Below are 12,016 nucleotides of genomic sequence, written 5' to 3' on the forward strand. Positions count from 1 at the left end.
TCCCCCTGCAAAAACAAACAGGAAGGCTTCTAAAAACGTCTGCTTTTCTTGAATTCAAACCATCTTCTGCAAGATTTGTTTTCCCAGCTACATTAACACCTTACTGGCTACAGATCCCCTCTTACTGCTTTCCTCTTGGGATTGTCTTGACCTTAGAGAAAACACCAGGCACCTCTTGACAGGTCCTGCTACTGCCGTTGTGTGGATGCGCCTCGCTCCGATTTGGGCGCTGACATACGTACAAGGACGAAAAATCCCATTGACCACTGGGATCCTCTACGACCTTGAGCGTTTCGCATCATTACTGGGAGCACTTTTTATCATTAGGGAAGGACAAGCAGAAGGCAGTTTACCTATGGTCTGTTTTGGACCATACTGGGGCAATTTGTACACAAGCAGCGGAGACCGCAGATCACTCAGGTCAAACCTGAAGTACGACTTGCTTGAGCTCCAGACATTAATCCTTAGGGCACGCAGCCGCACACAAAACGCAGACAGCAGCAGGGGCATTAAGAGAACACACTGCTTGTTCTGAGGCTAAGCCCGAAACATCAACACAAATTGCAGGAAGAGAGCCTAGGATTGTTCAGGAAAGGTGGAGGCCCCGGGACCTCTGCGAGCCCTGTGAAGCTGAGGCCGTTTCCTTCGTTTTTGCTCCGCCTGCCGTTTTTCCTTTGCTTTATTATCTCCCGGCCATTCGAACCAAAGCCGAAGGTCCGTCCGTGCCTGCTTATCGTTTCCTGGTACTTAGCAACACCATTGTCCCTCGCCAGGGCAGCGGAGCAGCCCAGCCGTGCCTGCCTGCCTGCCCGCTTTCTCCTGCTGTGGTAATGCCCGGCTCTCCAAAGAGCCTTTCCCGTCCCCAGGAGCCCCCCAGCACCTCCTAGAACGTTCCCCCGCCGCAGCCTCCTGTTTTACATCTCGGCAATTATGTAAACGGCACCGGAACTTGCTTCAGCAAAGGGAGAAATGGAAACAGGCCTGCAGATGGCTTATGCAACTCCCCGTCTTTTATTAGCGCTTGCTGCCGCCACGGAGCACGGAGGAGCCCCGGGCCTGGCCCGGCGACGTGCAGCACGTCCAAGGCGCCTCCACCACCCCACACCTCCCGCCACGGTCGGCGAGGCCACAGCGGCCCCGTCCCGCGGGCCCGGGGCAGCCCCGCGCTGAGGGGGCTCCGCCAGAGCCCGCGGCACCCGCGGCACCCCCAGCCGCCGGAGGAGCCTCGCCCGCCGCCGCCGCCGGTTAAACATTACCCGGGGCCGGGCGGGCGCCGGGGCCAAAGGGCGGCGGCGCCGCCGAGGCCGCGGTGCGGCCGTTGGCGGGGGGGGGGGGGGGGGGGGCGCGAGGCCGCTCCCCCTCCCCCGCGCGCGCACGCGCCCCGGCCCCGGCGCGAGCCGCGGCCGCTCCCCGCACGTCAACAGGAAACCGCACGCGGCCGACTGTAAACACCGCGCACCCCCCGCCCCTCCCCCCCCCCCGCTCGCCCACGTGACCCGACCCGCCCCGGCCGGGCCCGCCCCCACCTCCCGTTCATTGGGGGCAGCAGCGTTGTTGACCATATATGGTCAGGTACTACCACACCGCCGGCGCCGATTGGTTCTCCTCTCGAGTCACTCAGCGCGCGTCAGCCGCTGACGCCATAATGCAAACAAAGCGGGGGCTGCCGGGAGTCGTAGTCCCGGCGGGGGCGGCGCGGGGGGGGCGGCGCGGGCGGCGGGCGCGCGGGAACTACAGCTCCCAGCGGCGCGGCGCGGCGCGGCGCCGCCCCCCCCCCCCCTCCCGCGGCCGCCGGCGGGGCTCGCCGGGCGCCGTGAGTCAGTGCCCAGTAAACATTGGCGTGAGCCGCGCCGGCGCCGCGATGGTGGCGGGGCCGTGAGGGGGGGGCGGGGGGCGGCGGGCGCCGCCGGGCCGGGACCATGGACGAGCTCAAGCACCAGGTGATGATCAACCAGTTCGTGCTGACGGCGGGCTGCGCCGCCGACCAGGCCAAGCAGCTCCTCCAGGCGGCCCACTGGCAGTTCGAGGTGAGGCCGCCGCCGCGTGCGGCCGCGCTCCAGCTGCGGGGCGCCCCCCCGGCGCCGTGAGGGGAGCCCTGAGGGCGGCGGGAGCCCCGCGCTTTCGGAGCGTGGCCCTGCCCCGCTGCCAGGCGCCCCCCGGTGCTGGGCCCGGCGGTGCCGAGCCCTCCTGGTCCCCCCCGACCCCGCGCGGCGCCGGGGAACCCTCCCGCCCGCCCGTCCAGCGCCCGCCGCCTCGCACCGGCCGAGCGGGGCTGCGCTGCGGCTGTGCGCTGGAAAACCCCAGCGCGGCCTTTTCCCCCGTCCCCGCCGCTGAGAGTTTGAGCCCTCAGGCAGCTGCGGGAGAGGAGACTTTGTAGGTCAAACCCTTCCTAGCTCCGGATGCCTCTTTTCTCCCCTCTTGCTCAGAGGCGGGCTGCTCCGTGACATGGGCAGCAGCTAGTGTCACGCGTGGGGCTGGGACGGCAGGCGGGGAGCGCACTGGCGGGCGTTGTGGGGCTCTGCTCGCACAGAAACCCCTGCAGCTAAAGCGCTGGGAGCACAGGGAGGAATGCGGCAGCTGTAGCAAGCAAAGCTCGTTCTGAATAGGATTTTTTTTTCCTTATGCAGCCCCAGCAGCTCTCTAGTCTGGAGCTGATGGATTTGACGCTAATGGCACCTTTATAATTGAAGTGTCTGTTTTGTGATGCAGAAGGCGGTCTGAGTCAGTATGGAGAGCAAGAGATTCAGATCGTGTTCATCTGTGTGACTAGGGCACCTCTTGTTCAGCATGCAGTGCGGCCCTGATCTTTCAAAGCGTTGCCAGCGGGCCTCGGAGGCGTTATTCGGGGCTCGTTCTGTAACATGACGACTGTCAGATGGATCAGACCTAGAGGCAGTTCATTGCTATGCAATCTGTGTGCAGTTACGAGATTTCCAGATGCTAAATGGGAGCCTGGCGTTCAAAACCAAGCTGGGCATGTCCGAGGAGCGAGTGGGTGGGTGCATGAGGACACGCTGAGCAGACGTTCCCGTCCATCTGTGCCCAGCTGTGCTCTGTACACCTAGTTGCTCAATGGCACGTTCTGCTTACAGGATCTTTGTTCATGGCACGTACGTTCCTATGTGTAACATGCTCTGGTTTATGTTTACTAACACAACTTGACAGCAGCCCACTGGGACTGGTAAAATGAACTTCCACCACCTCTGTACGTATTGTAAAAGAGCTGGGAAAAGAGTGAGAAAAGTTGCTTTCCTTTAAAAAGGCATTTCGCAGAACTTTGCCACCCTTTGGCGAGTTGCACAAGTACAAACAGCCGTCCCCTGCCGGTTTGGCACTCACATGACTCAGAGGAAGCTCAGCTGTAAACAAACGCGCTGTGATGAGCAGTTACCATGTTCCCACTCACTTTTGGTGAAACGGTCAGATAATTCCCTTTGCAAAATGGCCGCTGAAATGGCCGCTGGCCATGCCTTCTTCGGGGAGCCGTGCTGGGGAGGGGTTGTCTTCTGCCTCCAGGGCGCTCTCATCTCTTGTTCGTGGATGTGATATCTGCATGCCTTTTTTTTTTTTTTTTTGCAACTCTAGTGTGGGGCCTGTTTGCCAGCTGGCCTGGGTCTGCTACACTGGGTAGAAATTGGTGGAGTTCAGGCAAGTTTGGTTCTGATTTTCCCTGCCTTTGTTTGCAGTATCCTTGGTTTCAACGCGCCGCTCTTGGGGCGTGGGGCGAGTCAGTGCAGCTGACTTGCACTCAGAGGATACACTCCTCCTGCTCTTCCCTGTAAGCCGGCTGTGTGCTGTGAGGAGAAGTGTTCCTTGGCCCCAAATGTACCACGAGACTGTCGTCACCCCGGCGCTCAGCGTGGCAGTTGCCCGACAGCAACGCTGGAGCAAGACAACAGGAGCGGAGTCCCTCGGCTCTGCACCTCCGCCACGGCCGGGGCGCGTTGAGCAGCGTCTTGGTGCCAGGCCTTTGCTGCGCGAGTGCGCTTCCTGCTTCCTCCTTGCCCGAGGCCTGACGGGAGCTGGGAGAGGGAGGCGGTGGTCGTCGTGGTGGGCGAAAGGTTTATCTGGGAGCCGGGGAAGGCCGCTGCGCCTGCGGGTGGACACATTTGTCTCTGCTTCCTTGGTGGCGAGCCCAACCCGCTTGCGGGGCCTCTGGGCTCCCCCTTTTCTTAATCTGTCCATGAATTCCCGGATCTGCCTGTTCCCTCCAGGGAACTCGGATGCAGCAGGAGCTGCCACGCTGTGTAACGCAGCAGGCCGTGAAGCAGCTGCTACCCTTCTGCGAGCAGACCTCTACCCCTTTAGGGGGCCAGGAGTCGCTTTTTTAGTGAAACACGGCTGGGCTTTGGACTGGTGGACGCATACTTTTGGGGGCCACATTCTGGTCCCCGTGTTCTTGGGCTTGCCCGGCATTGGGGCTGTGCTGGGGCCATTGCGGCTACTGGGGGAGGATGCTGTGTGGGCTGCGGAGAGGTTTTGCTGCGCACGGAGCGTCCTGCTGACCCTGGCAGCCAGGAGTTTGCACTGGGCGGAGGAGGAACGTGATCTAGGGCAGCGCGTGCAAGCAGGGCAGGAGGCTGGGAAGCTGCTCGAGGGATACAACTGCCGTCGTTGCAGCGCAGGCTGATCAAAGCCCTTGCCCTATTCCAGGGCCTGAAAAAGGCACCGTTTATTTTGCAGAAACATCCCTTCGTCTCCAGGGAGCAGGCTAGCTCGTGGGTAGTGTGCGGATTGCCTCCCCGGCTCTTCCGCTTGCTGCGGCGTCGCTCCTGTCTCGTGGGGACCTGGAGCAGGCTTTCTTGCTGTGTGTTCGGTGTAGCTTGCAGCTCTCACAGCGCCGTGGGCTTCGCCGTGCTCTCGGGGCCAGGCTGCGGTGTATGCCAGCAGGAACGGCTGTGCCAGCCCAGCCTGCTGGCAGGGGGCCACTGTGGTGTGGAGCGGGAGGTTTACAGGGCAGAGGAGGCAGCTCGGGGTGTCTCTGGGTCTCTAGGTCAGTGCTGGAGCTGAGCCCCCTGGGCCACAGATGCCGGCGCTTCTGGAGAAGCAGGTCTCTCCACCGTGGCTGGAGCCGAGCAGGCTTGCCGGGAGAGGTTTGCCGAGTCTGAGGTCAGGGGCTGAGCTATGGATTAATTGGCTTTGCTGTGTACTGATTGCCCCTGGGGCTGCTTGGAAAGAGTACGAAGACGTCAGCTTGCAAAAAAAAAAAAAAAAAAAAATGGTTCCTGCCTTTGTGCTGGTACAGACTGTAGTGTCTCTGCTCCGTTTAGTGATGTGTCAGGGAAACATGAATGAGCAAGAGGGGGAGCAGGTAGGAGTCTGGCTGTGTTCCTTGTCTGTATGGATGGAGTTCTGCTTCCTCTTACGACTGACCTACGTTTTATAGAGCCCCTCTCCCGTTCCTTTGTGGCTAAAACCCAGGACTGCTCCAGCAGCGCCGCTGCCCTGCTCACCCTCCCTGCTCCCTGATCTGCCGGGCCGGCCGCGAATGCGGTTCACGCGCACGCGGTCGTCTCCAGCGAGACAGGAGCAGGCACAAGTGTAACTCGGGTAGCAGCAAGTCAGGGATCGAACAGCACCCTGGGTCCTGCCTGAACGGCTGAGGAGAGCCGGGGGTCGAGCTCTTTCATTCGGGCTGAGCTCGTTCTGCGCAGCGCCCCGGTCTCCTTGCATTCGTTTCCCTGCTGGGCTCTCTGCAAGGTGTCCTCCCCCCGGCTCTTGTCACCACGAGCCCCTTCTGGCACCCAGGCAGGTCTCCGTGTGACCCGCCTTGCGCGGCGCTCCGTGTCGCGTGCCGAGGAGGGACTCAGCGGCCTGGTCGCCCGCCACATCGGGGCGGACGGTAGATGCTGGGCTGCCGCGTTCCCCAGCTGTGCTGCCTGCGCGTGCCCGGAGCCCTCCCTGGATTTTGGAGGGCGCCGGATAAGACATCCAGAAATCCTTCCCAGCAGACAGAGCAACACCACAGCCCGCGTGGGTCCTACAAGCTCAGCCAGCAGTGTCCTTCTGCCAAAGAGCCCCTGTGTGCTCTGCCTGGTAGCACGGGAGCCCCGTTGTGCCCTGCAGGAGCACAGCCGGTCCCCGTGCTGCTGCCCGGGGGAGAGCTCGCTGCCACCAGCCTCCCGGCTGCCGCTGCCGGCCCCGCTGTGGCCAGGGCTACGCAAGGCTGAGCTGCGGAGCAGGCGCCTTCTCGAGCAAAGGAGTGTTAATTGGCTTTGCAGTGCACTGATTGCCCCCGGCACTTGTGACGGTGGCTAGAGACCAGGTGGCATCAGCAGCTTGGGTTACGTGTGTGGCCCGGGTGGCCTGTGGCACTGAGGGGAGGGGTGCACAGGCCTCTTGTGTGCTTGAGTGGAGGCTGTTGCAAGTCCTGGGCTCCCTTTGGAAGGCGGCAGCTGCTCTCCGAGGTCGGCAGGGTGGTGAAATGCCGGGCCCGGCGTGGTGGCGGGCAGAGGAGTTGCTTCCATCATTCTTGGAAATAGGCAGCTAGAGGGGAGGAGGTGCAGCGTTTTAGGCAGGGGGTCTGTGGTTACAGTGGGCTTCTTCCATCCAGACTTCCATCCTCCACTTTCCCCTTGTGCTGTCAGGGATGAGTGGGCAGGTCGTGGAGAGAACAGGGACCTTCTTTGCCCCAGTCTGCCAACGGCGCAGTCCCACATACAAGGCCACTTGGAGAACAGGCAGCCTGGGGCAGATTTAATCAGCTTATAGTATTTCACTGTGCCCGCGCCTCTGTCCGTGTTTCCCATTCCCTTTTTTCGCTCTTTCTCGTCACATTCCTTTCTGTCTGAGAGCGTATACAGGTGTCGACATCGGACCTCACCCAGGATGAAGGGTGGTGCAGCAGCGGGGGGTGTTGCTGTCTTAGGAGTGTCTGTGTCTCTGGCCACCATTTTCTTGACTCATAGATGTGTGCAGGCCTGTTCAGGCCGCCGTGATCGCCAGGGCTTCAGGGACCCCCTTCCTGTTTTATAGTTGTCACTGAAATCAAGTGGATCCTCCCACGGGTGCCGAGGGCTCTCTGAAGTCTCTGGCTGGCTGGGTGCAAGGTTAGGTTGTTGGGTTAATAAAGGCAGAAATGGAGCTATAGTTGGGAAGAGTCTTGCCAGCCTAGCTAGGACATGCTCTGAGTTTTTGGGATCTGCCAGCACCTACAGCAGCAGTTGCCTCCCCTTCTCAGATCTGGATTACTTTAAGTGTTTTGTTCCCAGGACGTAACAGCAAGGTAATGTTCCTGGCTGCCACGTGGTCTTGCCAGTGGCCTTACACCAGCTTAACCATAAACCGTTCCCACGGGTCTCCCACTCCTTGGTGGTGCTAGCACAGCCCCAGTCCTATCCCTTTCCGGGATGAACAGGCCGTTCACCCGTGGCTTAGCCTTTCCGGGGCCTGCTGGCCTGGGGTCTTTTAGTAGATGAATTTTCCATCACAAAAGTGAGCTGAATTGACTTGCCACTGTTCATCGTGGCTGTAGGTGACACAGAAGTGTCTGGAGCATGTGGCTGTGGGCAACAGGAGAAGAGAGCGTCTCTGTGTGGCAGAGGCAGGGGAGACACTGCGAGTGCTGCAGTTACAGTGGGTTCATACAAGTGAGACCTACCTCAGCTTCATCCGAGCGTCCAAGCTGCTTGAGCAGCACCAGTCATCAGCTTGTAGACGGGGAGCAAAGTCTCTGGTGGTGCGGCAGTGTGCGGCGGCAGCCCCGGGCCGTGTGCCCGTCTCCCCGGACGTTGCAGGCCTGGCCACTCTGCTGCAGGGCCGCTCCCGGGAGCCGTTTGAACTGAACGGGATTTTATTCTCGAGCCAGAACTGAATTTGAAATGCTATTTTGAATTTTCTGTTGAACCTAATCTGCAATTGAATTAAAAACATTGTTCTCTGGTCCCGATTCAATGAAAACCTGCCGCAGAACATGAGACAGCTTCATTTTTGCAAGTCCTCCATCAATCCAGCCCCACTCTCCTGCAGAGCCCTCGCTGTCTCCACTGCTCCCAGCCCCTCAAAACCAGGCCTGATTGCCTGCTCTTCCCCACGAGCCCCTGCCTCTGGCGTTCCCTGCCTGCAAAACCCCTCATCCTCATGTTGCGGGCCTGCCCAAGCTTGAACTACTTGTGGCATGTGACATAGTTACCAAACAGTTGCTGAAGTGAACTGGAAACTATTCAAAATCGTGTCAGCCATAACTCTCCCCAGTCTGGAACTGAGCTCAAAATTCGTTGGTATAGCTGGTGGGCAGAGTCCCACTCGCTATCTCTCGTAGCCGAGTCCCTGGAGATCTCCCAGGGTAAATATGGTGACCCTGATACTGCCCAGTTAAAGACACCCATCTAAGCGTTTCCTGCTGTGCTTCCCCTGCTGGGTTTGGATTTGGTGTCCCTCCTTTCTCTGCTCGAAGCAGTTGCAGAGCATTGCTGGGAGTTGTGAAACGCCTGCTGAGGTCCACTGCAGAAGTGGCTGCGTTTCAGCAACGAGCACAGTGAGCTTCAGCGCACGCGGTCCCCGGGCGGCTTGGCGGCGAGCGTAGCTCGCTGCTTGGGGACGGGGCAGCGGCTGCGCGCAGCGCTGCCTCCGACGAAGGCCGAGAGACCGCGGGGCCGGCGCTGTTCCCCGTGCGGTTGTGGCTCGTGCCGGCTGCGGAGGCAGGCGGTAGCTGAGTGCGCAGAGCAGCCCCCCGGGGTGGTTTGTCTTCCCAGCTCTTCTAGGAGGTGGCTGACACAGACGCGAGACCCCAGGGTGGGCAGCGGGGCGCTGCGTCAGGTGCTCTGGCGCCACGTGGCAGCGCGTCCTCCCCGGTGGAGAGCAGGGCGGAAGCGGGCTGCAGCCCCCGGAGCAGGCGGGTGGGCAGGGGGCCTTGCAAAGCCTGCTGAGTGCAGGGATGAGGGGGTGCCTTGTTTGCATGCCGATGGTAACACCTTCTCCTGCCTTTTTTGCAGACTGCTCTCAGTGCTTTTTTCCAAGAAACAAACATCCCCTACAGCCACCACCATCAGATGGTAAGTGCTTCCGCGCCTTTTCAGCGCTCGCCTGGTGCGCGGTGCCAGGCGACGGGCGCTTTGCGGCTATCGCTGATGGCCAGCTTGCTGCTTCGCAGCTCCGGGCGTGCGGGCAGGGAGACGTGGCTGGGCGCCGGCGGAGCTGCCTGCCGGGGAGGGCTTTCCTGGAGAGCCCCCAGGGTGGGCTGTGTCAGAGCTGCCAGCGGGAAGGCCGCGGCTGCCTGGTTGCGCTGCGAGGCCGGGCGCTCTGGGCCGTGCCGGCTGCCCGGCCCGGGACAGACTTTCCTAGGAACTCTCCGGGCGGAAACTGCTCTCCAGGTGTCTGCAAACGCTGGTTGCAGTGAGAGGGCTGGGACGGGGGATGTTGATGGGGACAGTCCTTCCGTCGTGACTGCTGCTTCTTGGTGTTCTTGTCCCGTGAGCCTGTTGGGGCAGAAAGCGGCTGCGGGGAGGGGATCAGCCCACGGCAGCCGCCGGGAGCTGCAGTTAGGACTGGGGCAGCCCTCGCCTAGGCTCTAGCTTCGAGCCTGGCCCTGCGCTCGCTGTTGCTTGGGCTGCCAGGTTGGATGTCCTCGTGCTGGCCCCTGGCTCTGCCCCTTTAACTCTCGTGCCTGGACAGCCCGTAATCTGCCTGGGCAGATGTGTCCTAGGGATTTGCTGGCTGCCGTGGCCTCATTTTACTCCCCGAGACAGTTAGGGATTTGGAGTGTGCAGCGAGTGTGCAGAGCAAATGCCTGGCGGGGCCTGAGCGCGCCTGAGCTCCTGTGGGGCAGCAGTGGCTGCGGCAGGACCGTGGGGCGGGGGCCGAGCCCGAGCCCTGCGCCTGCCCGCAGGGCTGGCACGCTGCGGGTCCCAGGAGGCGCGGCGGGCAGCGGCTCGGGGAGCAGAGGGAGTCTGCAGCTTGGCTGGCCACGGGAGGGGGCGCGGGGAGGACCTGTGTGGGCCCTGACGAGCTCTGGGCAGAGGATTAGTCTTCAGAGCCTTAAATAACTGCTACCTGCAGGGAGCACCGTCCTCGGAGCTGGGGGAGGGATGGATCGCGACAGAGACGAAGGCAGCGCTGGCCGGAGGCTGCTGGCAGCCCGGCGCGCGCGGGGAGGAGGAGGAGGAGGAGGCACGGGACGTCGGCAGAGCCTGTCCGGGAGCGATGCCCGGTCCCTCCCTGCCTCTGGCTGGCACTTCTCGCCTCTGCGGGCATCCAGCTCACCCCGCGCAAGCGGCTGGGCTGTGCCAGTGAGCTTCCCGGCAGGCCCGTCCAGCTGGCAGGCGGTGGCGGGTGGGATGCCCCCGGGCTGCCGTTTGCCGTGTAGACGGGCCTTCTGGCGGAGCCCGCGTCCCTGCCTCCCGTCGCCCGGCTGGCGCACGCTCCTGCGGCGTTCGTCGCGGGGCTCGGCCGGCGCTGCCGGTTCCTGCGGGGACCGCAGAGGCGTGCCACGCCGGCGGGGGGAGCGGGGCCTTGCCCTGGGAGGTGACACGATGGAGACCCCCCGAGGCAGGCACGAGTCGCCTCGGCCCGTCCTGCTCGGCCCCGGCTGCCCCCGCTGACCCGCTCTGTCTCCTCCTGCAGATGTGCACTCCTGCCAACACGCCGGCCACGCCGCCCAACTTCCCCGACGCCCTCACCATGTTCTCCCGCCTCAAGGCCTCCGAGAGCTTCAACAGCAGCAGCCCCGTGGCCTCCATGGCGACTTCACCGCCACCGCCAGCCCCGCCACTGCCCCAGCACGGGGCCTTCAATCCTGCCTGGCCTGCGGCCTCCCCCCCCGGGCAGCAGCAGAGCATGTGGACTCCGGCCCCCCCAGCACAGCCCGCGGGCTGGCCTGCCGCCGTCTCCCAGCAGGCCACGGCAGAACAGAAGGCCAACGTGACCATGGAGGCAGAGAGATGAGGCCACGGCGGAGAGCGAACACGGCGGGGACCCCTGCATACATACATATATATATATATTTTTTTCTCCTCGTCCCCGAAGAGGAGAGGAACTTTACTGCCAGCGCGTCTGGCAGCCACAGAGACACACAAGCAAATAGCTGCCTTGCATGGGTTTGGTTTGAAGTAGTTTTTACTTGTCCTAGAGCTGAACAGAGCTCCCCAGAGACAGTGGGAGGCTGCGTGGGACGCGAGACTGGTGCTGGCCTCTGCCTGGGACCCTGCTGTCATGGGGAGGGAGCTCCCCTCTCCTCTCTTGGGATGCCGGAGTTTGCATGCGAGTGACGTTGACGGAGGAGGTCCCTTTTTTCACGGTCCCCCTCCCTGCCCGCGCAGGCTGGGCCGCCCTGCCGCGCGGAGCGGATCGCGCCCAAGCGCGTCTGCCCCCTCCTTGGCCCCGCGCAGCCGGGCCCGGGACGGACACCCCACGTGTTTTGTTTTTTGTAACGGGGGGAAGAAGAGAGCAAGCGTCGTTTCCGCTCAGCCGTGGCCTCCGCCCTGCGCGCGCTGCGCTCGCCTCGCCGGTGAGCGGGGCTGGGGGCCGCCGACTCCGGGGGCGGTGCAGAGCCTCTCGGTTTCTGTGGACCTGGCTCACCCCGCAGGGAGGCCCTCGTCATGGGGCGCGGGGGCCGCCGGACGGGGTGAGCCGCGAGCAGCCCGGCTGAGCTAGCGCACCGTACCCTCGCCCTCCTGGGACAGGGCGTTCGCCCGGGGGCTGTTTGCATGACAGTGTAAACCTAAAGACTGGGCTCGTTTTTAACCCTTCTGCTCTTTTCTCCTGGTGGCTGAAAGTCTACCCAGACGCGCCGCAGCCGCTTGCAATACACGCTCTTCTGCTTTGAACCTGGTGTCTTTGCTTCGTGTGCCGCAGCGGTGGGAAGCTGGGAAAGCTGACCTGGGGGGGGGGGGTTGCAGGACCCCTTCTCTCAAGTGGCTCTGAGCGTGGACAGCGTCAGAGCTGGGGCCGGTGTCTCCTCCTCTCCCGCCTCTACGTAGGCTGCTCCAAACGCCCCATCCCAGCTGCGCGGTGCCTGTCTGCCGCCTTTGGCCAGGCGGGTGCGGGGCTCAACCGCAGCAGGAGCTGGCCCAGCTCTGCC

General features: G+C 62.7%; 1 protein-coding gene across 1 annotated transcript; it reads left to right on the forward strand.

Annotated features, from left to right (window-relative positions):
- Positions 1 to 1,803: 1,803 nt before the first annotated feature.
- Positions 1,804 to 11,762, forward strand: UBALD1 (UBA like domain containing 1). Its single transcript, XM_062588481.1, has 3 exons — positions 1,804 to 2,027; positions 8,934 to 8,993; positions 10,561 to 11,762. The coding sequence occupies exons 1-3, from the start codon at positions 1,920 to 1,922 to the stop codon at positions 10,879 to 10,881; spliced, it is 489 nt and encodes a 162-aa protein (XP_062444465.1). The 5' UTR covers positions 1,804 to 1,919; the 3' UTR covers positions 10,882 to 11,762.
- Positions 11,763 to 12,016: the final 254 nt, after the last annotated feature.

This window comes from Rhea pennata, chromosome 15 (assembly GCF_028389875.1).
Source record: "Rhea pennata isolate bPtePen1 chromosome 15, bPtePen1.pri, whole genome shotgun sequence".
NCBI lineage: Eukaryota > Metazoa > Chordata > Aves > Rheiformes > Rheidae > Rhea > Rhea pennata.

Excerpts from the sequence above, each read along its gene's own strand:
- UBALD1 (XM_062588481.1), top strand. The coding sequence starts at position 1,920 with ATGGACGAGCTCAAGCACCAGGTGATGATCAACCAGTTCGTGCTGACG. Across the intron at positions 2,028-8,933 it reads CGGCCCACTGGCAGTTCGAG|ACTGCTCTCAGTGCTTTTTT; the intron begins GTGAGGCCGCCG and ends CCTTTTTTGCAG. Across the intron at positions 8,994-10,560 it reads ACAGCCACCACCATCAGATG|ATGTGCACTCCTGCCAACAC; the intron begins GTAAGTGCTTCC and ends CTCCTCCTGCAG.